Here is a 27,366-nt window from a genome sequence, read left to right as displayed (position 1 = left end):
TGGTTTCCCCCCCCCCCCCCTCCCCCCCAGCAGATTCTATTTTCTGTTTTAGATCATATTGGGTCAGTTTTTTTTTTCCTGAATCCACTAGTCTAGCCTGCTGGACATATCTCATTACCCTTACTATTAACAACTCATTACACAAAGCAAGAACCTTAAATTTGCTGATAGCCACTGAAATGAAGTTAATTCAACTCATCCTATCATTAAAGCACCCTTTAGTTTACACATCTTTCCCAATCTTCTCTCCTACTGAAGATTCAATTGCATTGTTCTTTCCCAATCTTCACGATGGGTCACTGACAGATTTTCTATGCGTAATGATAGGCTAAGTCATGTAATTTAAGAATGTCAAGAAAATTCAGAGGTATTCCAAAACTTGATAGTTTTGACAAATGGGAAAGGTAAGGATGCATAGTTGCCATTGTTATCTTCTATCCTCGGCAGATTGTAAGCAGGGCTGACTGACCCACCCTTGTGACCTGATTATGTTGCATGAGGCTCAGACAAGGAGAGACAGCTAAAAAAAATCAGACTAATAGTTCATTCTTCAGCTCAATTACAAGCAGTTCTTGAATGAATACATGTAATGGGAATATAGAATGTTTTAAAGTTCCTTAATTTGCATGTATGATAGAATTGTAACTTACACAAGCTTACAGAATTAACACATTTGTTTCTTTCTAGAAAATGAGATATTCCTCCTTTTCAATAAACAAGTAAACCAGAAATTTTGCAAGTATTATACAACTACAATTCCATTGAAGATCAGTAAAAAAGGACAGGATATCATTAGTTTAGAAGCAGACTGGCTACATCACATGACAGAACACTTCACAAAGGGAGCCTTGTTAGTGGATGCCTTGATTTGTCTGGGAACTTCGACAGGTATGAGAAAGATAATTTACCATTTGATTAACTTAGTGAATTTGGAGGGTTGAAGGATCTCTTTCCATACTATACCTCTCTATGACACTATAACTGACTCTAATTTACACAACTAAATTGTACATCAAGCCTAATGTCTTATGGGAGGTGGTGAATGACATAACTCATATAAAGGCTATCCAGAGGCAAATGGTCAAAGCCACCTGTTTCTGGTTGGCTGCACTCGATAGGACTGTGTGATAGCAGAGCATCAGCTGAACCAAACTTATGGAGGCTGGAGCAGGCATGAGGGTTGGGACACATCAGGTCTAATTTAGCTTATTGTTAATTTTTGCAGTTTTTTCATTCGATTTGTGAACCTATATTGACTAAATGTGTTTCATGTTTGGACAGAATCAATATCTAAATCAGTGGATGGGCTTTTTATCTTTGAAGGAGTTTCTGAGGAGAAGTATGAAATGTATGATGCCATAGTGGTGGAGCAGTGGACAGTGATGAACGTAAGTGTTGGTGCGTGAGCTGCAGTACAGCATGCCGGTTTAACATGTGGGCCAATGGCATACATCTAGCCACTGATGAATTCAAAGCTAAGGCTAGGATCCTTTCAGTATTGTTCCTAAAATGTACACCTACTAGCAGTTTGGTAAATATTCAGGTATTTCAAAGTTTCATTCCTTTAAAATTTATTCTCAAGAACCCAAATTAAATGATCATTTATTGTATAAACTTAAAATTAATTTTTTTTCTTCATCTCCGTGCTCAGTGAAGGAGAAAATGGCCAATTTCCAAACAGCATTACCAAGGAATCCTCAGAAAGTTTCAGTCTAAGTGACTTGGATTGCACACATTCTCCTCAAAGTAAGATGCACCACTTAGCTTTGCTTGCAGAACTTGATCACGGCTAAGAATGAAGAACCACTTCGAGATAGAAATGTTTGCCTATAAAATTGTGCGATGAAAGTTGGAGACTACACATGTGAAGGGCAGTCTATGACTCTCATTTTGATTTTCAAATGGGGTCCTCTGATGTGCTGACAGGGTAAACTCTGAACATGTGCAGTGCCATCCGATCATCTACAAGAATTGACATCTTTCAAAGACAAATGCAGTGCTCTGTGGACTCTGATGCAAGAACAAACATTGAAGCCTGTTCCTTTAAGACTGTGGGCAGGTATCAGACTGGCACTCCAAAACCATCTCAGGCAATTATTCCCCAATTGGTTTATATATGAATGAATGAATGGTTTATTGTCATATGCATAAGTACAAGGTACAGATGCAATGAAAGTTTTATTTACTTCAGCTTCCCAGGTACATAGAGTGCCCTGCATAATGTTTGAGACAAAGACACTTTTTTTCCTTTATTTCCAGTGCTTCACGGTTATAAATTTGTAATCAAACCATTTACGTGTAATTAAAGTGCACATTCCAAATTTTATTCAAGGTTATTTGTATACATTTTGGTTTGACCATGTAGAAATTACAGTACTTCCCTCATAGTTCCCTCATTTCAGGGCCACATAATGTTTGGATATTTGGCTTCACCGGTGTTTGTGAGCACTCAGGTATGTTTAAAAGCTTCATCGGTGCACGTATAAGAGAGCTAAGCTCACCCTCTAAGCTTTTGAACACCTTTGGAGTCTGTCATTGCCATTTTTCAACATGAGGACGAGTTATGCCAATGAAAGCCAAAGAAGCCAATATGAGACTGGAAAACAGTAAGAGACATTACACAAACCTTTGGATTACCAAAATGAACTGTTTGGAACATCATTAAGAGAAAGAATGTACTGGTTAGCTCAGTAATCGCAAAGGGACTGGTAACCCAAGACCTCCACTGTTGATGACATAAGAATTCTCATCACAATGAAGAAATGTCCCCAAACACCTGTCTGACAGATCAAAAATACTCTTCTGGAGGCAGGTGCGGACGTGTCAATGACTACTGTGTGCAGAAGATTTCATGAACAGAAATACAGAGGCTACACTGCAAGATACTCAGCACCTGGTGATAACTATTAATCAGATACTTCAAGCAGTTATTTTATGTAATGGGAATATGCAACAAAGTACTAAACATGACTAATATACATGCTATTGCTATGTTCCAAATATTATGGTGTCCTGACATGAGGGGACTAGGTATAAAAAAAGTGCTGTCATTTCTGCATCATCAAACCAAAATGTATATAAATAAACTTGAATAAAATTGAAAATGTGCACTTTAATCACATGTGAATTGTTGGATTACAAATTTAAAACTGTGTAGCACAGGGGCAAATAAACCAAAAAAAAAATTTTGTACCAAACATCATGGAGGGCACTGTAAAACACAGAACATAGAACAGTACAGCCCCTTCGGCCCTTGATGTTGTCGCGATCCATATATTCCTTAAAAAAATACTAAACCATCCCTACCCTGTAACCCGCTATTTTTCTTCCATCCATGTGCCTGTTTAAGAGACTCTGAAATGCCCCTAATGTTTCAGCCTCCACCACCATCCCTGGCAAGGCATTCCAGGCACACACAAATTTGTGTGTGTATATATAAAAAAAACTTACCCCAATGTCTCCCCTAAACTTCCTTCCCTTCACTTGTACATATGTCCACTGGTATTTGCTATTTCTGCCCTGAGAAAAAGCTGCTGGCTGTCCACCCTACCTGTGCTTCTCATAATCTTGTCGATCTCTATTAAGTCTCCTCTCATCCTTCTACTCTCCAAAGAGAAAAGTCCCAGCTCTGCTAATCTTGCCTGATAAGGCTTATTTTCCAATTCAGGCAACATCCTGATAAATCTCCTCTACACCCTCTCTATAGCTTCCACATCCTTCCTATAATTAGGTGATCAGAACTGAATACAATACTCTAGTTGTAGCTTCACCAGAGATTTGTAGACTTGCAACATGACCGCTCTACTCTTGAAGCCCAATGTCCTATAGGCCTTGTTAATTATCCTATCAACCTGCGCAGTGACCTTGAGGGATGTATGGATTTGGATCCCAACATCCCTCTCTTCGTCCACACTCCTAAATAACCAACTATTAACCCTGAACTCAGATTTTATCCTTCCAAAATGCATCACCTCACACTTATCCAGATTGAACTTCATCTGCCATTTTTCTGCCAACTCTACAATCTGTCTATATCCTTTTGTAACCTATGACAACCTTTAGCACTATCCACAACTCCTTCAACCTTCATATCACCTCCAAACTTACTGACCTATCCTTCCACTTCTTCATCTAGCTAATTTATTAAGATCATAAAGAGCAGGGGTCCCAGAACTAGTCACTGACCTCCAGACAGAATACTTTCCTTCCACTACTACTCTCTGCTTTCTACTGCAAGTCATTTTTTTATCCATACAGTCAAGGTTCCATGGATCCCATGCCTCATGACTTTTAAAGAAGTCTTTCATAGAAACTTAGAAGAGCAGGAGTAGGTCATTCGGCCCTTCGAGCCTGCTCCGCCATTTAATGAGATCATGCCTGATCTTAAAGTTCAGTACCCCGTCCCCGCCTTCTTTCTGTAACCCCTAATTCCCTTATACTGAAGAAATATGTCTAATTCCCTCTTAAATATATTCAATGAACCTGCCTCTACTGCTCTCTGTGGCAATGAATTCCACAGATTCACCACTCTCTGGGTAAATAAATTCCTCCTCATCTCGGTTCTAAATGGTTTGCCTATTAGCCTCGAACCACGGCCCCAGGTTCTAGACTCCCCCACCATTGGAAACATCCCTTCCGCATCCATTCTGTCCAGTCCTGCCAGAATTTTATATGTCTCTATGAGATCCCTTCTCAATCTTCTAAACTCCAGTGAGTATAATCCCAATTTGCGCAATCTTTCCTCATAAGTTATTCCTGCCATTCCAGGTATCAGCCTGGTGAATCGCCTTTGCACTCCCTCCATTTCAAGAACATCCCTCCTCAGATAAGGTGACCAAAACTGTACACAATACTCCAGGTGTGGTCTCACCAAGGCTCTGTACAACTGCAGTAAGGTATCCTTATTCCTATATTCAAATCCTCTTGATATGAAGGCCAACATACCATTTGCCTTTTTAACCGCCTGCTGTACCTGCATGCTCGCTTTCAGTGACTGGTGCACAAGAACCCTTAGGTTTCTCTGCACTTCCCAATCTTCCAATCTATTGCCATTCAAATAGTAATCTGCCCTCCGGTTTGTATTACCAAAGTGGATAACCTCACATTTATCCACATTGTAGTGCATTTGCCATGTATTTGCCCAGTCCCTCAATTTATCCAAATCACACTGGAGCTTCCTGACCCCCTCTTCTGTGCACACAACCCCTCCGAGCTTAGTGTCGTCTGCAAATTTGGAGATATTACATCCAATCCCCTCATCTAGATCATTAATGTAAATTGTGAACAGCTGGGGTCCCAGTACAGATCTCTGTGGCACCCCACTGGTCACTGCCTGCCACTCAGAAAATGAGCCGTTTATCCCAACTCTCTGTCTTCTATCTGCCAGCCAGTTCTCACTCCACATCAATACTTTGCCCCCAATCCCATGAGCCTTGATTTTGGAAGCCAGTCGTTTATGCGGGACCTTATCGAAGACCTTTTGGAAATTCAGGTAAACCACATCCACTGGCTCTCCCCCATCTATTTTACCTGTCACCATCTCAAAGAATTCCAATAGATTTGTCAAGCACGATTTACCTTTTGTAAATCCATGTTGACTCTGTCTGATCCCTTCTCTGCTAGTCATATGCTCCGCTATTACATCCTTAATAATGGATTCCATCATTTTGCCTACTACTGATGTAAGGCTCACTGGTCTATAATAACCCGCTTTTTCTCTACCCCCCTTTTTAAATAGTGGGGTAACATTAGCTACCCTCCAATCCATGGGTACTGATCCTGAGTCTATCAAGTTCTGGAAAATAATTCTTAAAGCATCTGCTATCTGAATGGCCACTTCTTTAAGTACCCTAGGATGAAGATTATCAGGCCCTTGGGATTTATCGGCCTTCAATCCCTTCAATTTCCCCAAGACCATGTCCTTAGAGATACTGATTTCTTTCAGCTCCTCCCTTGCATTAGTCTCTATGTTTCCCAAAATCCTTTGGAGGTTATTTGTATCCTCTCTTGTGAAAACAGAACTAAAGTAAGAATTTAATTGGTCTGCCATTTCCTTATTCCCCATTATATATTCCTGCAATTTCACCAATTTTTTCCTCTTGACATATCTATAAAAGCTTTTGAAGTTGGTTTTTATGTTTGCCGCAAGCTTACTTTCGTAATTTATTTTTGCTCTCTTGATTAATCCCTTTGTCCTCCTTTGCTGCATCTTGAACTGTTCCCAGTCTTCGGATTTGGTACTTTTTTTGGCCAGTTGATATGCTCTCCCTTTGGACCTAATGCTGTCTCTAATTTCCCTTGTTATCCATGGTTGAGTCACCTTTTTTGGTTTATTTTTATGCCAATCTGGTATAAACGATTTCTGCAATTCTTCCATTAGATCTTTGAATGCTTTCCATTGTCTATCCATCGTCAACCCCCCTATAAACATCACCCAATCAATCTTACTCAATTCCCGTCTCATACCATCATAATTCCCTTTATTTAAATTCAGGACCTTAGTCTCGGTTTTAATTTCTTCACTTCCATGTCGAGTGAGAATTCGATCATATTGTGATCGCTCCTACCCAAAGGGCCTCGTACAACAAGATTGCTCATTAGCCCCTTTGCATTACATAATACCCAGTCTAAAATGGCCTGCTCCCGACTTGGTTCCTCGACATATTGGTCTAGATAACTGTCCCGTAAACATTCAAGGAATTCCTCCTCCTCCTCAGTATTTTTACTAATTTGGCTAGTCCAATCTATATGCAAATTAAAGTCTCCCATGATGACAGCTGTTCCCTTATTGCACGCTTCTCTAATTTCTCTTTTTATGCCTTCCATCACCTCTACATTACTATTTGGAGACCCATATACCACCTCCACTAACGTTTTCCACCCCTTGCTATTCCTCAGTTCTACCTATATAGATTCCGCATCTTCCAAGTTAATATCCTTCCTGTCAATTGTGTTGGTCCCTTCTCTCACCATCAAAGCTACCCCACCCCCTTTTCTTTCTTGCCGATCCCTCCTAAATATTGTATACCCCGGGATGTTAAGTTCCCAGGCTTGCCCACCTTGCAGCCATGTTTCTGTAATCCCAATCAAATCGTATTTGTTTGTCTCAATTTCCACAGCCAATTTATCTACCTTGTTCCGAATGCTTCTTGCATTAAGATACAAAGCCTTCAGATTTGCTTTTATCACCCTCCTTGCTCTTTCTGATTTTTTACTTTCGCTGCCTAACCCAACTTTTCCTATTTTATCTTTCCTGTCCTTTGCCCTATCATACAGGTTCCCATCCCCCAGCCAAATTAGTTTAAACTGCATCCGACGGCTGCACCAAACCTAGCTGCCAATATATTGACCCCTTTTGGGTTTAGGTGTAACCCATCCTTCTTGTAAAGGTCATGTCTTCCCCAAAAGAGATCCCAATGGTCCAAGAAGCCAAAACCCTGTCTTTTACACCAGCCCCTCAGCCACACATTAATTTGTCTTAACCTTCCATTTTTGTCCTCAGTTGCACTTGGCCACAGGTAGCAATCCAGAGATCACCACCCTGTTTCTTAGCTTCTGTCCTAGCTCGCTGTAATCCTTTTTTAGTACCTTCTCCCTCTTTTTATCTATGTCATTGGTACCCACATGTACCAAGACATCAGGCTGCTTGCCCTCTCCTTTCAGAATACTCTGGACCCGATTTGAGATATCCCGTACCCTTGCACCAGGGAGGCAGCACACCATGAGGGTATACCTATCTTGCTCACAGAATCTCTTGTCTGTACCTCTGACTATGGAGTCCCCAATGACCACTGCATTCCTTCTTACCTTTTGTACCACCATACCAGGCGCTCAGTGCCATCAACCTGATCACTGCGGCCAGCTTCTGTCAGGTCATCTCCCTCAACAGCATCCAACACAATATACCTGTTGCTGAGAGGAGTAGTCACAGGTGTGCTCTCCATTTTCCAGGCATTTTTCTTCCTTCCCCTGACAGTTACCCACTTACCTGACACATCTGGTCTCAGGGTAACTATCTCCCTGAAAGTTGAATCTATCAACTCCTCACTCTCCCTTACCAGCCACAGGTCCTCAAGTTGCAGCTCCAGATCCCCAACTCGGTCCTTAAGGAATTGCATCTCGGTGCACCTGACGCAGATGTGGCTATCTGGGAGGGTGGAACTCACCCATGGTTCCCACATCTGACACCCAGTACAAAGCACTAAGCCCATAGGGTTGAATGAGTTAAAATAATGCCACTTACCTTTCTCCTCGCCTGCTTTCTCCTAAGCCTGTTGAGCCAAAGCCTGGAAGTCCCACTCCTTCGCCGCGTTGCTCGCTCACCGGGCCGCTCACCTCACCTTCTCATCACTATTACCAAGCTCCTCCACCTCCGACTCTCAGCCAAATCAAGTAGGCCCAAGCCCCGGTAAGCCCCCGACTTTTATAGCTTACCTTCTCATCACTTTCTCCAAGCTCCTCCTCCTCCAACTCACAGCCTCCGACTCTCTCCAAGCTCCTCCTCCGACTCACAGCCAAACCAAGTAAAGTCCACATTTACTGCCCTTAAAATCCATATAAATTACATCTACCACCTTCTCATGCCCCCTTCAAGCTCTCCTAAGTCCTTTCTTAAACTCTTTCCTGGCTAACATTTAATTATCATGAGCCCTTCCTGTTTCCTGTCTCTAAGGTATGCTTCCTTCTTCTTTTTGACTAGCTGCCTCATCTGTTTCATCAACTACAATTCCCTTTTTCTACCATTTTTTCTCTGTCCCATTGGGACAAACCTATCCCGAACCCAGCAAAAGTGGTCCCTAAACTTCCTCCACATTAGTTTTGTAATTTCACCTTGGAACATCTGTTTCCAATTTAATCTCACTAGTTCCTGTTTCATCCCATCGTAATTATCCCTTCCCCAATTAAACACATTCCCATTTTGTCTGCTTTTATCCTTATACATTGTTATGCTAAAGCTTATGGAGTTGTGGTCACTCTCACCAAATGCTCACCCACCAAAAGGTTCATTACCCAGAATTAGATCCAATATGGCTTCTCCTCTCGTCAGCTGGTCCACACACTGTGTCAGGAATCCTTCTTGAACAGACCTGACAAATTCAGCTCCATCTATTCCTCTTGCAGTCAGGAAGCATCAGTCAATTTTAGGGAAGTTGAAGTTTCTCATAACAACATCCCTGTATTTCCTGCACCTTTCCAAAAATCTGCCTGCTTATCTGCTTCTGGGCATCCTGAGGGCTAGTTGGGGGCCTATATAGACTACTCCCAGAACAGTGATTGCTCCCTTCCTATTTCTGACTTTCACCCACACCGTCTCAGTAGACATTCCTTCAACAGCATCCCCCTTTTTTTAAACTGTGATACTATCCCTATCCCTATCCAGTAATGCTCTATCCCCATACCTTTACTTCTGAACTTATTCCTTTTAAAACACCTAAACCCCAATATCTGCATCAGCCTGTCCTTCCTCCAGTCAAATGTCTGTAACAGTCACAATGTTGTAGTTCTTCATATTGATCCATGTTCTATGTTCGTCGCCTATATTCCTCATACTCCTAGCTTTGAAATAGTTACATTTCAAACCCTTTAAATGACTACCTTTATGTTTGTCCCCTGCCTGTCCTTACTTGCAAACTCAGAACACATGCATCATGCTTCTCCACTATCCTCTGCAGTTCTGGTTCCCACACCCTGCCAAACTAGTTTAAACACTCCTCAACAGCTCTAGAAAACTACAAATAAGAAGAGGGGAAAAAAAACCAAGAGGAAAGTAATGATAATAATAATAAAAATAAATAAGAGCAATTTGTCACAGTGCAAGAAAAAGGTTCATCAATAGGTGGAAATATAAGTCTGGTGGCCCTGAAGAAGCATGACAGTGAGAGTAATGCAAAGGGCTTCAGGAGGCCTGCTAACTGTTGGAAAGCAACTGTTCATGAACATCGAAGAGTGAAATTTCAGGCTTCTGAACCTTCCATATGGGTTGGGGCCCCATATGGACTTGGCTTTGTCGCCCATTTACTGCAGCTTCTCTACGGTTTGCCTCTTTACCTGGCTTTCCACTGGGTTCTAGAAACACCCACTGTTGTAAGGCCCCTCCACTTACTCCTCATGTTCATGGTATTTGTGCAACACCATCATTAACAGATCTGCCAGGTAAAGTGAAAACTACCCCAATCCCTGATCCCCTAATCTGATTGTGTGTTGGTTAACAATTGTGCCACTGGCTCATGGAGGCACAAGGAATTGTAGTTGCTGGAATCTGGAGCAAAAAAAAAACAAACTGCTGGAGGAACTTGCTCAGTGGGTCAAGCAGCATTTGTGGGGAGGAAAGAACTTGTTAACTTTTTGGGTCAAAACTGCATCACAATTGAGAGTAGGAAGGGAAGTCAAGTTTATTGTCATCTGATTAGACAAGTACAACACAATGAAACAGCATTCTCCGGTCCTCGGTGCAAAACACGCAGACGCACAATCGGACATAACACATGCAGACATTACACATGCTATCCATGCTGCAAGCCTACACAGGCAAGGCCTTCAACTCTTACTCCACTATATTGACAACTACATTGGGGCTGCCTCATGCACCCGTGATGAGTTCGTCAACTTCATTCATTTCTCTGCCAACTTCCACCCCGATCTCAAACTCACCTGGTCTATCTCCAACAACACTTTCCCCTTTCTGGATCTCTCTGCCTCTATTTCAGGAGACAGGCTTTTCACCAACATATTTTGCAAACCCACTAACACCTCCAACTACCTTGATTACACTCCTTCACACCCTGTCCCCTGCAAGGATTCTTTTCCCTTCTCAGAATTTCTCCGACTCCAAAGATGAGGTCTTCCAGCCCAGAACATCCGAAATGTCTGCCTTCTCAAATGTGGCATTCCCTCCAACATCATCAACTCAGCCCTCACCCACATCTCTTCCATTTCCAAACTCATCTGCCCTGGCCCCCCCCTGCCCCTCGACACAATAAACACAGGATTCCCCTTGTCCTTTCCTATCACCCCACCAACACATTATCCTCAGGAATTTTCAGCCCTTACAACAGGATCCTGCTACTAGACACATTTTCCCTCTCCTCCCCTCTCTACCTTCTGTAGGGACTGCTCCCTCCATGACTCCCTTGTGTACATCCCACCCCACCAACCACCCGCTCAGCATCTTCCCCTGTGGCCGCAGGAGTTGCCACACTTGTGCCCACACCTCCACCCTTACCACAGTTCATGGCCCCGAGCAGGCTTTTCAAGTGAAGCAACACTTCACATGTATCCGCCGAACTGATTTACTGCAACCAGTGCTCCCTTTGTGGCCTTCTCTACAGCGGAGAGACTAGCCGCAGACAGGGATATCACTTTGGTGTGCACTTTTGCTCTGTCCACACCAGTGATAGGGACCTCCCAATGGCCAACCATTTTAGTTCTGTGCCCCACTCCCATACTCACATGGCCTCATGTACTAACCTACCAAAACCACCTGTGAATTGGAGGAACATCACCTGATTTTTCTGTCTGTGCATTCTCCAGTCAGATAGCATTAACATCAACCTCTACGGTTTCTGCTAACCTGCTCTCCTTTCCCCCTCTCCCCTTCCCTTTCTATTCACCTATCCATTCCCTCCTCCCCTGCTTGCTGCTGTGCCCTCCCTCCCTTCTCCCCCTATTACCTCCTGCCTTTGGGACCATGGTCCTCCTCCCACCCCTCACCCTTAACCTTTTTTGCTTGGAAGCCAGCCAACATTTTTCCCTATCTTGAAGGGTTCAACCCCAAAACATCAGTTATGTATCTTTATCTTTGCTTATATAAAGGACACTATTTGACCAACTGAGTTTCTCCAGCATTGTGTTTTAACTTTAACCACAGTGTCTGCAAACTTTCATCTTTTACTTCAAACAATACATATGCAGGCCATGTATTCATATATGCAATCAAATTAATTAATTAATTAATATTGCTTTGAACATTTGAGAGTCTCGGATGGTTAGTGTGAGCAGTTCCTTCGGTCGTTCAGCATTCTCACTACCTCTGGGAAGAAGCTGTTCCTCAAGTTGGTGATGCTGATACTCCTGTAGCTCTTTCCCTCTTTCCTGATGGGAGCAGCTTAAACATGCTGTGTGCAGGCGGAAGGGATCCTCAATGATTTTGAATGCCCTCTTCAGACGATAAACCTAATAGATCATGTCGATGATGGAGAGGGAGAATCCAGTGATCCTCTCTGCCACTTTCATGGTCCTGTGGATTGACCTCCAGTCCATTTCTCTCCAGCCACCATACTACACTGTGATGTAACTGGCCAAGTCCCTTCAATAGGTTGAAGGTTGACATAATGCTGGCTGGTCACCTTGACCACTTCAGTCTTCTCAGGAAATGCAGTCACTGTTGAGTGTCCACGAAAGGTCACTGGCTAAGTGAACTCCAAGGAACTTAGTGCTCTCCACTCTCTCCACTGCAGAATTGTTGATGTGTCATGGAGGGTGTTTGTTCCTGATCCTTCTGAAGTCCACGATTATCTCCTTCATCTTGTCCACATTGAATTGCAGGTTGTTACTCTCGTACCATATCATATCATAAGATTTTGCACCTCTTCTCTGTTGAGCCACTCATTGTTGTTGCTGATAAGGCCAACTAATGTTGTGTTATCTGCAAAAATGACATAGTTAGAGCTGGATCTAGTGTAGCAATCATGGGTCAGTAGTGTGAACAGGAGCAGGCTGAGCACACAGTCCCGAGGTGAGCCAGTGCTCAGTGTGATTATGCTCGACATTCTTCTCCCAATCCATATAGACGATGGTCTTTCCATTAGGAAGTCCATGATCCAGTTAGAGAGAGGGATGTTGAGTCCCAGTGAGGGCAGTTTCTCCACCAGCCTCTGGGGGATGATTGTCTTAAACGTCGAGCTGAAGTCAATGAACAGCAGCTCGGCATATGATGTGTCGTTCTCAAGGTGAGTCAGGACAGAGTGAAGCGACAAGGCTATAGCATCGTCTGCGGAACGGTTTCTTCTAAAAGCGAATCAAAATGGGTTCAGTGTCTCTGAGAGGTGTGCTTTGATGTTTTCCATCACCAGATGCTCGAAGCATTTCATAATGGTGGAGGTCACTACCACAGGCTGATAGTCATTGAGACCAGTTATTTTGCCCTCTTGGGCACAAGGATGATGGTCACTGTTTTGAATCCTGCGAGAAAGGTAGACTGCTGCAGTGAGGCATTGAAAATGTCCATAAAGATGAGAGGGGAACAGGGGATGAGGCAAAGCCTGTAAATAATAGGTGGACCAAGGGGAGTTGCGGGTGATCAGCAGAAACAGGTGGAGGAGGGTAGAGCTGGAAGACTGAGGCAGGTGGGTGGATAGTTGGAAGCAGACTAGGCGCATGGAACTAGGTGGAGGGGGGAGAAGAGATGGGGAAAGAGGTAGAGTCTGGTGGATGATGAGCATGGACACAAGGCTTTAAATGCTGGAATCATATGTAAGGAAAGTTATAATGGGAATCATTGAGAATGAAGGGTAGATCGAGCATGGTGGGGGTGGATATCTGATGGGTGTGGATATCTGATGGGTGAAGTATGTGGATAGCAACTGGATAGAATGGGAGAGGGAAGGGAATGAATATTGATGACTGGACTTGACAAGAGGTATGGAAAAGGGAGTAATAATGGAAGGACTGGAGGTGGATTGGAAGGAGGGAGTGGGGGAACATAAAAGGTAAGGCTTAGCTGAAATTGTAAAATTCAATGTTCATGACATTGAGTCGCTGACCACCTGGTCTATAATGTGTTGTTGTTCTAGATTGCACTCAACAGTGGAGAGACGTGAGAATGAAATGGGAAGTAGAGTTGAAATTGCATGCAACTGGGAGATTGGAACTGTTGATCCTAGAAAATGTGTGTTGAATGTTATACTTTTGATGCAGAATCTGGAAAACAAATTGTTGAAGTGTTGTGTGACTATAGTGGTGTTCAGTGGGGACAGATGGAAATATTAATTAATAGGGAAAGCATTGATGGAACTACAATTGAATCATTAAGATTATTATCATGATAATATCCCAATGTGCAATATTAATATAAGGCACAGTTTAAAAATTCGTCATTTAAAATCCTGATCCACCATCAGCAATGAACCCAGCTAAATGGTAATAGGTGAAAAACATTCTGTATCTCACATGTAAAATACATTTAGGTGCGTGGGTAGAAAGATTTTGGAGGGATATTAGCTAAATACAGGAAAATGGAACCAGCTTTGGTAGACAATTTGGTTGGCATGGGTATGTTGGGCTGAAGGGCCTGCTGCTATGCTGTAAAACTATGATCCAAATTGCCTGACTGTAAAGCCTTCATACAATTTTAATGAACATAATTTTCAGTATAAATCCTTTCAAAACAGTTATAGTAATTGGATTATTTTGAGGAATAATTTCAGTTTACCAAGGTCAGATGAGGATTATTTCTATTGCATGTGGAGTTTTAAATTGTTAGCTGTTAACATTTCATGTAGGCTAGCTACAGTTATAAGCTGCACACTTTGAGACACTGTGAATAATGATTAACCTGTTCTACATTCATGCAAAGTTCAGAAAGTGTTAGTCGATGCTTCATTAGGGCAATGTGGCAGTTTGCAAAACTACTGCAGCTTCCTGTTATTATTGCAAAGCACATGAAAATGTATTAAATATACTGAAACCAGAGTCATATGATTTGCTGATCATCTTTTTCCTATGAAAAGTTGAGCTCACTATGAGACAATGCAAAAGTCAAGCAGCTTAATACAAAATATTACAACATTCTTGAGGGCTTAGCAATTGCAAACAAAACATTCGTATGTTCTCCTCATCAAATAAGATAATCTTAACAAATGATGCAAAAATATTTAACCATCTCATCAAACATAATGTACAATATTTTTTAATGACTTTCCTACCTCCCACCTCTTCCTGTAGATGATGACACATGATCAGGAGCAGGCAGAGTGTGAGTAGGCCATTTGGGGCCATGCACCATCATGACCTAGCCATATTAGAGAAGATGATGCTGACCATCATTGGGGCTTCTATGGCCTAATCAGCTTTCTCGTGTCCTATTGACCCCACTCTCTGTGCCAGTTGGTATAACTTCCTGTTCCCTGCTACCCTGAGCACAACTAGCACAACTCCTTCATTGCATCTACCATTTCAGGTAGCTGAGAAGAGTAGCCTAGGTAAGGCAAAAGTCAGTAATGATTAAGATGGACCATTGTTCAAATTTTATAATCTCAACTAACAACTTGGGTATTGGAAAGTTGGGCAGGGCTGGAAGATAAGACATAAGTGATAGGGCCAAAGAGAATCCTGGTACCACCTCGCTAAAGTGTAAGCTCTTTGATCGATTACATGACAGAGGGCTCAGATGGAGACTTTGGAAGAGCAGCCTTACAGAGTAGGTTATGTGTATACACAATGAGTTACTTGGTTTATTGGGAAGGCTATGCTCATTGTCAAAGAGGAGTCCAGCACCAACGTGCCAAAACCTTTGTATTCAGTTTTCCCCTCATCTTTTTTGAATTGGAAGTGATGGCCATGCGCATTTGGTCCCACCCAAGGCCACTGGCATGACATAATGCGGTTCACCAGAATTTCTGTTCATTCTCATAGAGTGTTAGTCTGTTCTCTCACTGCTGTGGACTATTGCATGAGAAGGAGCCTGCTGTTCATGTAGCAGTACAGCAGTCCATCCTCTGGATTGATTACTTGGATTGCTTCTGCTTTTCCCTGTGGTTTTACAATGTGCTTTTGGATGACAGCACTGGGGTTCCTAACCCTGCTGCTCATGCTCGGGCCTGGCCAGCTGCCTTCATCTACTTTTCACTGACTAACAGCTGAGACAATTGTTGTCTGAGTGCTCTGGACAAAACCGGCCTCCTGCTAAGTATCCATCTCCCTTTCCTCTTCTTCTTATCTCTGGCAGCGTGAGCTGCTCTGTATGCTCTTTATTCATTCTTCACGTCAGACTATTTTCCATTAATATACACATCTGGGGTCAGCATTAAGGACCCTTTTATTCAGGGTCTTAAAGTTAAAAAAAATCCATCAGTATCTGATTCTTGCACAATGCATGAATTTGCAACTGGAAAGGATAGTTGTAAACCCTGTAAAAAAAAAACAAGGAAGAGCCAGAAAAATACTCGCGAATATTTTGCCTGTATTTAAATAATGCTGAGAGTGACTGAAAAGGGGTAATATTTTGCACTCTTCAACACATGGAGGGCAATAAATCTTACTGTTGCCATCAAATAATGACCGATAACCTGCCCTGCAGACCTTTGGTAGATATTAGTCACTCACATACCAATGTCTTCAGCAACAATACATCTGGTACATTTCCTTTGTACAACTAGGAAGCCTTCAGTGTATGCATAGGAGGAGAATTACCCAACAACTGATGCAGCTGTGCCTAAATTCATTGTATCAGACTGTCTCTCTGCCCTGTACTTCAGCACCATATTCAAATGCAATTTGAGACTAATTTTCCCGATGTGAAAGCATCAAGGTCTTTATCAATGAAACATTTTCCCATGATTTGTCAATCAGAATCAGAATTTATTCTCATGAATAAGTCACAAAGTTTGTTTTTTTGTGGCAGAATCGTAGTGAAAACGTTCATGTAAATGACCTTACAAAAATAAATAAAAAAATAAGGCAGTGTCTTTAGTACATTCATCATTCAGGAATCTTTTGGCAGCGGGGAAGAAGGTGTCCTTGTGTCGTCGAGTGCTTGTCTTTAGACTCTTCTACCTTTTTCCAGATTGTAGCAGAACTTTAGACTCTTCTACCTTTTTCCAGATGGTAGCAGAATAAAGAGGGCATGGTGAGGGCAGTGGTGGTGGGGGTCCTTGAGGCTGCTTTCTTAAGACACCACCTCTTATTGATGTCCTCGATGGAGTGAAGTCTGGTGCCTGTGATTTCAGATTTGTTTTCAGAGTTCATACATGACATGGCATACAACCTTGAGATTCTTTTTCCTTTAGGCGCAGTAGAATTACCACTAATTGGTAGTACAAAAATAAACTGCACACAGTGTAAACATGTAAACAAAAAACTGTAAAGAGATAATGAATATAAAGAAACTAACTGTGTAATATAGAGACAACAAAAGAAAATCAATAAACTGCTCAAGTAAGAGTCCTTAAATGAGTTTCTGATTGAGTTTGTTGTTGAAAAGTCTGATGGTGGCAGCTGTTCCTGAACTTGGTGGTGTGAATTTTGTGGCATCTATACCTCTTTCCTGATGACAGCAGCAAGAACAGAATGTGTGCTGGGTGGTGAGGATCTTTAATGATTACTGCTGCCCTCTGATGGCAGTGTTTCCTATAGATGCTCTCAATAGTGGAGAGAGTTTTGCCTGTAATGTCCTGGGCTGTGTCCACTATCTTTTGTAGGGCTTTATGCTCAGGGGTATTGGTGTTCCCATACCAGACCGTGATGTGGCCAGTCAGCACACTTTCCACTACACCTTTGTAGAAATTTGCCAGGGTTTCTGGTGCCATATCAAACCTTTGTAAACTTCGCAGGAAGTAGAGGTGCTGATGTGTTTTCTTCATGATGCCATTCGTGTGTTGGGTCCAGGAAAGATCCTTCAAAATAGTGACTCTCAAGAACCTAAACTTGCTCACCCTCTCCACCTCTGATTCCCCAGTGATCACTGGATTGTATACCTTTGACTTTCCCTTCCTGAAGTCAACAGTCAGCTCCTTAGTTTTGGTGAAACTGAGAGCAAGGTTGTTGTTGGTGCACTATGCAGCTAAGTTTTCATTCTCCCTCCTGCACGCTGACTCACCCTCTCCTTTATACAACCTACTACTGTGGTATCGTCAGCAAATTTATGGATGGAGTTATTGTCATTACCAATAGGTGTTATAGATGTAAAGTAAATAGAGCAGTTGGCTGAGAACGCAGCCCTGTGGTGTTCCAGTGCTGATGAAGATTATGGAGAAGTTCTTATCAATTTTCATGAATTGTGGTCTAGAGATGAAGAAATCCATGATCCATATACACAGCGGGGTGTTAACACCCAGGTCTTGAAGTTTGCAGATTAGTTTTGAGGGATAATGGTGTTAAATGCCAAATTGTAGTCGATAAAGAGCATCCTGATGTATGCATCTTTGTTGTTCAGGTGTTCCAGGGCTTTGTGTCGAGCCAGTGAGATGGCATCCACCATATATCTGTTTCTATGATAGGCAAACTGGAATGGATCCATGTCACTGCTCAGACAGGAGCTGATATGCTTCATCTCCAGCTGTTGATGTAAATGCTACTGGGTGATAGTCATTCAGGCAGGTTACTGCACTCTTCTTGGGCACTGGAAAAATGACACCTGTTTGAAACAGATGGGTACCACACCCTACTGGAGTAAGATAGTGAAGATATCGCAGACCAAATTAACAATCCTCTGGAGATTTTTCTTGTCCTGAGCGTTGGCATTTCTATGTATGCCACTGACATTCACTTCTTACAAATTATGTTAATTGAATTACCTATAGGTTTATACCATCTGACATCTGGAAAATTTCCCTTCTCGTAGAAAGTTTTGAGATAGAAATCTGTCAGGGACCAGGCATTGCAGTCACCTCATAAATTCTCCAAGGTCTTCTATGTCCAGCTTTTAACACTGACTGAAATTGAACAGGTCCCTTGGCAATTGGCACATAACTCAAGAAAAAAATATAGAAGCATTCCACTTCTGGTGGAAAGTAGTATTTTTTTCTTCCTGATCAAACTAAAGACTCCAGCTTCATATATTTACAGTTTAATTGTGAGGAAATCTTGTCATTTTGATCAGAAAAAGCATGCAGCTCATACATAATCTTGGCCATGTTCAATGGAGCAAAGAAATTTCTGCCACATGAAGAGAAGGATCCTTAACTGAGAAATGTGGGCAGTTTGTGCCCTCCTGCTCAGTTGAAGAACAGAGTTAACAGTAATCTGACAAAAGCACCTCAAACTTTTAAGATTCAAGTTAAAATCTGAATGTTCTATTATATATGGTGTACAAGAAAAATTGTCTTCTCTTTGGCTTGGCTTCGCGGACGAAGATTTATGGAGGGGGTAAAAAGTCCACGTCAGCTGCAGGCTCGTTTGTGGCTGACAAGTCCGATGCGGGACAGGCAGACACGATTGCAGCGGTTGCAAGGGAAAATTGGTTGGTTGGGGTTGGGTGTTGGGTTTTTCCTCCTTTGCCTTTTGTCAGTGAGGTGGGCTCTGCAGTCTTCTTCAAAGGAGGTTGCTGCCCGCCAAACTGTGAGGCGCCAAGATGCACGGTTTGAGGCGTTATCAGCCCACTGGCGGTGGTCAATGTGGCAGGCACCAAGAGATTTCTTTAGGCAGTCCCAAGAGATTTCTTTAGGCAGTTTGTACAGATGGACAATTCCAGGCAAAATATTTTGCATGAAATTTTCTGATTTGATATTTAACTGAGTTTCACCAATTCTATTCACCAGCTAGTATTCATAATTTAGAAAAATCATAAGTATTAGATTGGCCCAGAATAGAACACAGAGTTAAATAAAAATTTAAAGGCAAGAATCAAAAATAAATATATTATTCAAGAGCAACTTTGAAAAAAGAGAAGTTTTCAAGTTCACATTCAATTTAATTTATTACCCGATTGTACAAGTACACCCTGACGAAACAGCATTCTTTGGTCATCAATGCAACACACTGCAAGTACACAGAGACATAACACACAATCAGATAAATGATATATAGTGTATGCACAGTACTTATACAGTGTAACATAACCCCCATCTTGTTGAGGGGTACCTGTATACAAATATTAAAATAAATAAATATTATTGTTAAATAAACCGTTGAGTCATGGAGGGTTTGGATGTGAAGTTCATCAGTCATTCAACAGTCACCCTTCCCAAAGGAAGAAGTTGTTTCTCAGGCTGGTGGTTATGGCTCTGATATTCCTGTATTTCTTTCCTAACAGGAGTAGCTGAAAAATGCTGTGTGCAGGGTGGTAGGAGTCCTCAAACCAAAAGCTCTCTTTAGATAATGATCTCAGTATATCCCTTCAGTGGGGGAGTGGGAGACCCCAGTGATCTTCTCTGGCTCTCTTATGGTCCTGTGGATTGACCTCTGATTTGTGGCTCTAAAACAACCATACCATATTGTGATGCAGCTCGCCAGGATGCTCTCAATAGAGCTCCTGTAGGATAGTGGCCAAAAACCTTGCCTGCCTCAGTCTTATCAGGACGTGAAGTAACTGTTGCTCTTTCCTGACAAGTAAGGAAATGTTTTGCGTCCAGGATAGGTCACTTCTTATGTGGACTCAGGATCTTGGTTTCTCTTACTTATTTCATGAAGAAATAATTTACCTTTTGGTGAAAGGTATAAAACAATATAATTTTACAGCTAGGATTCATGTATGAATCAAATCAATCTGTAAGTCTAAGTCTTGCTATATAACTGTTCTAAGTTCACATTGCCCACTTGTAGAAACACACAAGCTGATTTTCACCCCACACTGCAGTTGGGCCCTTTTAGGTTAGCGATTAACGCGATGGTATTTCAGCAAACCAGGGCTCAAATCCATTGCAGTTGGTGAGGAGTTAGTTCTTTTACTCTGTGACCTGATGGGTTTTCTCTGTGTGTGCTCTCATTTCCTCCCACCTTCCAAAATGTATGGGCTTGTTAGGTTCATTGGTTTCGTGGGTCAGAAGGGCAACTGTGCTGAATTGTTGAAACAAATCTCTAATCCAACACAGTGGCATTTGCTGTTGTAGTTGAAATAAAATTTTGTGAGTTTTAGCTTGTAATTTCTTTAAAACATCAATAAAAATTCCTTGAAACATTTATTACAGTTGAAAATGAAATTGTCAAGAAAAATAAGCACATTTTAATGAATTGGGACTACTTGAAAGTAACTCGGTTTTAATACGAGGAGAAAGGACTAAATAGAACTAGCATGGGTTGTGTTAGGAGTACAGCAGGAACAGCTTAATAATTTGTGAACATTTAAATTGACATCCCTCTGCCAAACAAAGTTGATCTTTGAAAATAGGGACAAGTTATTTGATTTGAGATCAGCTTCCAGCATTGATCGCTGGAAATTTCCCCCCGATTGGCATTTTCAGAGTGAGAATACAGTTCTGTTGGCCTGGAACTGATTTCTGGACAGATGTTTTCCTAAATTAGAACACAAAATCAGGACAACTCAACTTTCATTGGATATAATTTCTAAAAAGCCTTTGTGTTGACTTGCCTGATTTGCGTTGCAATCTGCAAGAAATTTGAGTGCATCTTAACAGTGTATATTTAGTTTTGAGAGACAAATTTTACTGCAGTCATTCACATCTGATTATGTTCACATGTTCTGAATAGAGTAAGAGGAAATGACTATACATAACCCTAACTCAATCTGAACAATTTTTATCCATTCTCAAAATATTATTTACTCTTCTTTTTATTCTTCATGAAATCATGAAATACTATTCTGGGAAATGAGTGTTAAGTTCTTTAAGGATTAATTAGCAGAAACCAAATTTTGAAATAAAATTAATTGGCCGTTAAACAGAGAGGTAAGCATATAAAGTGTAAATTTTGAAATAAATTACATATGTTAATTGTTCTAAAGGCTTTTTGAGTTGTCAGATTACATCCAGGTTAGTTGATGAGTAAAATGCTTACTTCTTGTAAGAAGCACATAAGAGAGCGAAGTATTGGAAAAATATGAAATGAAAATAAGAGTTAAAGTGAATAGCACAACTGAATTCCCATAAAACTAGAATCTATGTCTTAAATTTTTGTTGTTCACCCTTGAGAAAATGAAATTTGGATGATTGGTAATTTTAGCAAAAAGCATAAGCTTTGGAAATTCCAACTTGTATCCAAATTGACACTCCAGCAAAGTTTTACGTCAGAGGTATTTTCTGAATCAGATTGCCTCCAATACTGTTAATTGCATCTAAAAGCACCAGAGAGACCCATGTTCTGCCAGAGTCAATTTAAGCAGCCCAATGATAATTCAAAATCTAAACATCTGAGGAGACACAGGCTCCTTGCAGCAACACACGTTGAATGTCAACTGAGCAGACGATGGCTTTGAATTTGGAACCAATCAAGTTCCAAATCATCAACCCTCAATTTATCAAAAATTGAAAGCACATAATTTGCATTAAAAAAAAATGGAACATTAAAATACATTACACCTCAAAAGTTAAATAAATGGGACCCAACAGTATCTGACAGATGTTTTCGCTGTAAAAAGGAAACGGGGACAACAATTCATGCAATTCATGTGAGAAAGTGAAAAAATTTTGGGAAGATCTAAACCAGATATTAAATAACATCACAAAAAGCAATATACCAAAAAACCCAGAGATCTTCCTCCTAAGTAACATAGAAAACAAAGAATTTGGACTTGATTTGGATGGTGCACAAAAAAGATTTGTTATGATAGCCCTAGCTGTAGCAAAAAAATGTATTATGTCAAGCTGGAAATTAGAAGATAATTTGAAAATACAACAATGGTACATAGAAATAAATAAATGTATTCCATTAGAAAAAATAACATATAATTTAAGAAATAATATTACAATATTTGAACAAATATGGGAGCCATACATGAAACACAATAGAGAAAACCTACCGGGGACATCTACCACCTAAAATGACAGAAGGAGAAGGAAATGAAAAGAATTGACTCAGTGGAATTTCTTGTTTATTTTTACTGAGTGACAACATTGTTTGATGGGTTTAATGTATCTTAGATTCTGAACTTTAAATGAATGGGTGGGGAGGTAGGAAGGGTGGGATGGGAAGAGGGAGGGCGGGAGAAAACGACACTATATATTTGAAAAGAAAAATGTATGTATCTTGATCAATGTGGTTTATAGTGTGAAAAATAAAAAAATATTTTTAAAAATCAACATTTTGAAATGGAAAATTAAAAATGACAGGATTAATCACAAATAACATGGCTATCTTTAACTGCATGCTTTTCTTTCTTTAGGGAAATGAAGTGAAAACTGATTATGTTCCTTTGTTGAATTCTCTGGCTGCATATGGCTGGCAGTTAACCTGTGTTCTACCTACTCCTATAATGAGGAGAGACAGGTAGGGAATTTTCTGGTATGACGAGAGAAACTTCAATAGCTTGAATAAACATCTAAGGATTGGAAAATTGGATAAGGATCTATTTGGCTTAATGCTCCCTTATCCCCACTGTTTCTTATTTCTTTTGTTGGTCAAATACTGAGTTTTCAGCATTGCAGACACAAGAAACTGCAAATTCTAGAATCTGGAGGGCAGAGAGAGAACAAAACACACACACTGGAAGGACTACACAGAGTGAACAACATCTGTGGAGGAAGAAAGTGACAGGTCAAAATCTTGCATCAGAACTAAGATTGAAGAGGGGGAGGCACGAGGTAAGAATGAGGGCAGATGGGAGAGGACAGGGATGGACCTGGGAGAGAGGCAGGTAAGTGATAGATGGAAACAGATAAGGACAAATAGTCAAATGGAGCAGGAAGGGTGAATGTGAAAACGGCTGCTATAGGTGACACCAAGTCTAAGATATTAGAATCTGATAAGTAAGGTGAGAATAGGGATCATTAAGGGAGGGATGAAGGGCAGATGTGGAGGGGGTCTGATGGATGAAATGTATGGGCAATAGGTGATGGAACTAGTAGGGGGGAGGCTGGAGAGGGGTATGGAAAAGAGGACAGAGGAGGTGTATTGGAGGAGAGAAAGTGAATGTTGCCTAAAAGTAGAGAATTCAACACTCATTTTGTTGGGTTGTAGAATGCTCAGGCAGTAAATGAGGTGTTGCTCTTTTAGTTTGTATTAGGCCTTACCTTGGCAGTGGAGAAGGTCAAGAGGCAGGATGGTGTGGGATGGGAAGAGAAGCTGAATTGAGAGCTTGGGATGGCCATTGAGGACAGAGTAGAGGCTCTACGAAATAGTCCTAAAATCTGTGCTTAGACTCAGCAATATAGAGGCCACATCAGGAACACCAAATGCAGCAGATGAGGTTGGAGGTAGTGTGCGTGAATCTTTGCCTCATTGAATTTTCAGTAGTGCTGTTTTGGTATTCAATTTGTTATTAAATGCAAATTAGATCCAAAGCAAATGATATCTTCAATATTAATATAATGTTCACAAACACATAGGAATGGTTCAGGAAGTCATTTCTTCATGGAAATTGAAGAATTATTGCAAAGCCTTTTTCTGCGGGACGAGGCAGAATTACCACTTATTGGTTGTGCAAAAAAAAACCTGCTGAATATTTTCAACATTTTTAGTTTTTGTTTTAGATTTACAGTATCTGAAGTATTCTATTAGTTTGAAGATTATTAATTTGTAAATCAAAAATAAATATAGAATGATCACTCTCCCTACTGTCCCTTCCATGTGAACTTCACAGAAATGTAAAGGGAGCCAGAGTGATGTAATTGCATTGGCTGTGGTCTGCATGCACTACTTAGTATTTATGTAGTTAATATTTACAGCCAAATTTGCTCCTACTGTTGAAAGAACAATGTTTTTGCAGGTAATTGTTTTCAAACTAGGTACATTATGATTTCCACATACAGCAAATTCCACCATGGGAGTATCAGTCAGTGTGAATCAAAATAGCCTGAACCAATGTCACCACTCTTTTCTGACGCCGAAATGGGCATGTGTAATGCTAAGCATCTGTGTGAATACCGATAATAAAATTACAGGAAGGATGTGGCGGGTTTAGAAAGGATGCAGAAGAGATTTACCAGAATGCTCCCCGGATTGAAGGGTTTAAGACATTGGGGAGGTTGAATAAATATGTTGTTTTCTCTGGACCATCGGGGGATGAGAGGAGACCTGATGGAATTTTGTACAATTATCTGAGATAGAGATAGGGTTGTCAGTCAGAATAATTTTTTTGCAGGGTAAATGACATTTGTTTAAGGTGAGGTAAGGGAAATTTTAAAGGAAATGTGTGGGCAAGTTTTTTTTTTACAGAGAGATGGTAGGTGCCTGGAATGGTGTGCCATGGGTAGTGATTAAAACAAATATGATTGCAACATTTAGCTGGCTTTTAGATAGACACATGGATATGCAGGGGATATAGATCCTGTGCAAGGACCAGAGTTTTAATTTATTTTGGGCATCAGGTCTGGCACTGAAATTGTGGGTTGAAGGCTTGTAATGCTCTATGTTCTCTGTAAGCAATAGGTGGTAGACACAAATGTCAAACACTCAGTTGATTTACTGGTGCAAGCACCTTCTTTGCATTCACATTAGTGAAAATGTTCATTAAGATTTTCCAACATCCAAGAGCTACCTTGGTCATATCTTCACTTTCAGTTATCACTTTTTCAGTCATGCCATTGTAACTGCAGAGCTTTGGCAATAACATCTGCATGAACACATCCTTATTCCAATTCCCAATCTTCAAACTAGATGGAAGAGCCTATAGTACAGTTGTACTCTTTTAATCTAGAAACAAATGAGCAAAGAAAAATAAGATCCATTAGATACATCTAAGGAAGATTTAGAATAGGTTATTGATTTTCATTTCTTATATATGCTCCCCAAAAATCAAAGTATACTTTGCTAATTTACTTCCTTTGGTAGAGAGATAGTATCGGCTTAACAAGAAATAGTTTTATTTTGTCCAAAACTTCTTGTGCATCTGTTTTCATCTTTTAGTTGTGTGGCATACCTTTGAGATACTTGGTTTAAAGATGCAGTAAAGGTAAATTGTTATATTTTTTGAAAAGGATCATTCAGAATTCAAGTTCAAATTTATGTTCATCTGACTGAACACGTATAACCAGATGAAACATCCACAGCGATAGGAGTTTTACTACCTGCCTGGTTTACTGCAGTCCCTGAATGTAGGCGAGTGGTCACATTTCAAGCATAACAACTCACCTTTAGCCCACTGCACACAGGAGCCAAAGTCCTAAATGAGAAATTTATTATAAATTTCCTTTAATTTCACATCCTTACCTCTCAACGTAGAGCACATTTTCTTCCTGAAATTCTTTAAAAATCTCCACACTATGAGAACTCAGTGATTCAAATAAATACTTTTAAGTAAGTTGCTTTGAAAATGACATGAAAAACACAATATAAATGAAAGATTTTCTTTCTCCTAATTATGGTTTGAGTTCAGCATGATGATGGAGCTCAATGGAATGTTGTTATTGAAACTTACAGCCTTGTGCTTCTTGTTGATCCTTTAGCTCGGGTCACTAAAGAACAAAGCAAGCACTTAAACTCTGGAGCCAGTGTAAAAGATGAGCAAGGCTGACTGATCTTTGTGCCGGGGATGATATTGAAAAGGTCACATAATTGGGCATTGAAATTATAACATTCCACACAATCGCAGGAATGTGGCACATAACTGTATGACATTTTGCTTTGTTAACTCAGAACATGCATGCTTAGTTTATCAGCCACAATAATTAATGATAATTGAATAAAGCAAGAAATCATAAGCTAACACATACTAGGATCATTCTAGAGTCTTCATCATTTTTTATATATTATTTTCGAATGCTGTTCATAGACTTCAGCTCAGCATTCAACACAATCATACCGCAGCACCTGATTAGGAAGTTGAACCTGTTAGGCCTAAACACCTTTCTCTGTAACTAGATCCTCAACTTCCTGACTGGAAGACATCAGTCAGTCCAAATTGGAGACAGCATGTCCAACACCATCACACTGAGCACAGGAGCCCCCCAGGGCTGCGTGCTCAGCCCACTGCTGTTTACCCAGTTGACCCACGACTGTGCAGCGGTATACAGTTCAAACTACATCATCACATTCACTGATACACAACTGTGGTGGGCTCATCAGCAAGAACGATGAGTCAGCTTACAGAGAGAAAGTACAATCACTAACAGACTGGTGCAGAGACAACAACCTAAACCTGAACATCAACAAAACAAAGGGGATGGTGGTCAACTTCAGGAGAACCCGGGAGGACCACTCTCCGCTGAGCATGATGGCTCCACTATCGAGGTAGTCAAGAGACCAAATTCCTGGTGGAGGATCTCTTCTGGTCCCCCAACACCAGATCCATTGCCAAGAAGGCCCAACAATACCTTTACTTCCTGCAGAGGTTGAGGGAAGTTCAGCTTCCACCCTCCACCCTCACTACATTCTACAGGGGATGCATTGAGAGCATCCTATGTAACTGCATCACTGCCTGGATTGGGAACTGTATCATCTCAGATCTCAAATTCCTGCAGCAGATAGTAAAGACTGCCGAGGGGATTATTGGGGTCTCTCTCCCTGCCATGATGGACATTTATAATGGCTGGTGTTTGTGGAAAGCCATAAACATCGTGAAGGACTCGACACACCCTTCCCGCAATCCGTTCTCCCTCCTGT

At 41.0% G+C, this 27,366-nt stretch overlaps 1 protein-coding gene across 3 annotated transcripts in view; it reads left to right on the top strand.

The window, feature by feature from the left end:
- The window catches only part of LOC138750776 (raftlin-like), a 104,461-nt gene that overhangs the window by 66,038 nt on the left and 11,057 nt on the right, over window positions 1-27,366 (top strand). For 2 of the 3 annotated variants that reach the window (XM_069912918.1, XM_069912924.1), the window contains exons 6-8: window positions 688-888; window positions 1,282-1,388; window positions 22,991-23,094. In XM_069912918.1, coding sequence (XP_069769019.1) covers window positions 688-888; window positions 1,282-1,388; window positions 22,991-23,094 — 412 coding nt within the window. The remainder of the gene's footprint in view (window positions 1-687; window positions 889-1,281; window positions 1,389-22,990; window positions 23,095-27,366) is intronic. The other variant, XM_069912928.1, reaches the window with a different exon arrangement.

Source organism: Narcine bancroftii, chromosome 1, assembly GCF_036971445.1.
Source record: "Narcine bancroftii isolate sNarBan1 chromosome 1, sNarBan1.hap1, whole genome shotgun sequence".
Lineage (NCBI taxonomy): Eukaryota > Metazoa > Chordata > Chondrichthyes > Torpediniformes > Narcinidae > Narcine > Narcine bancroftii.
This window is presented reverse-complemented; position numbering and strand designations above follow the sequence as displayed.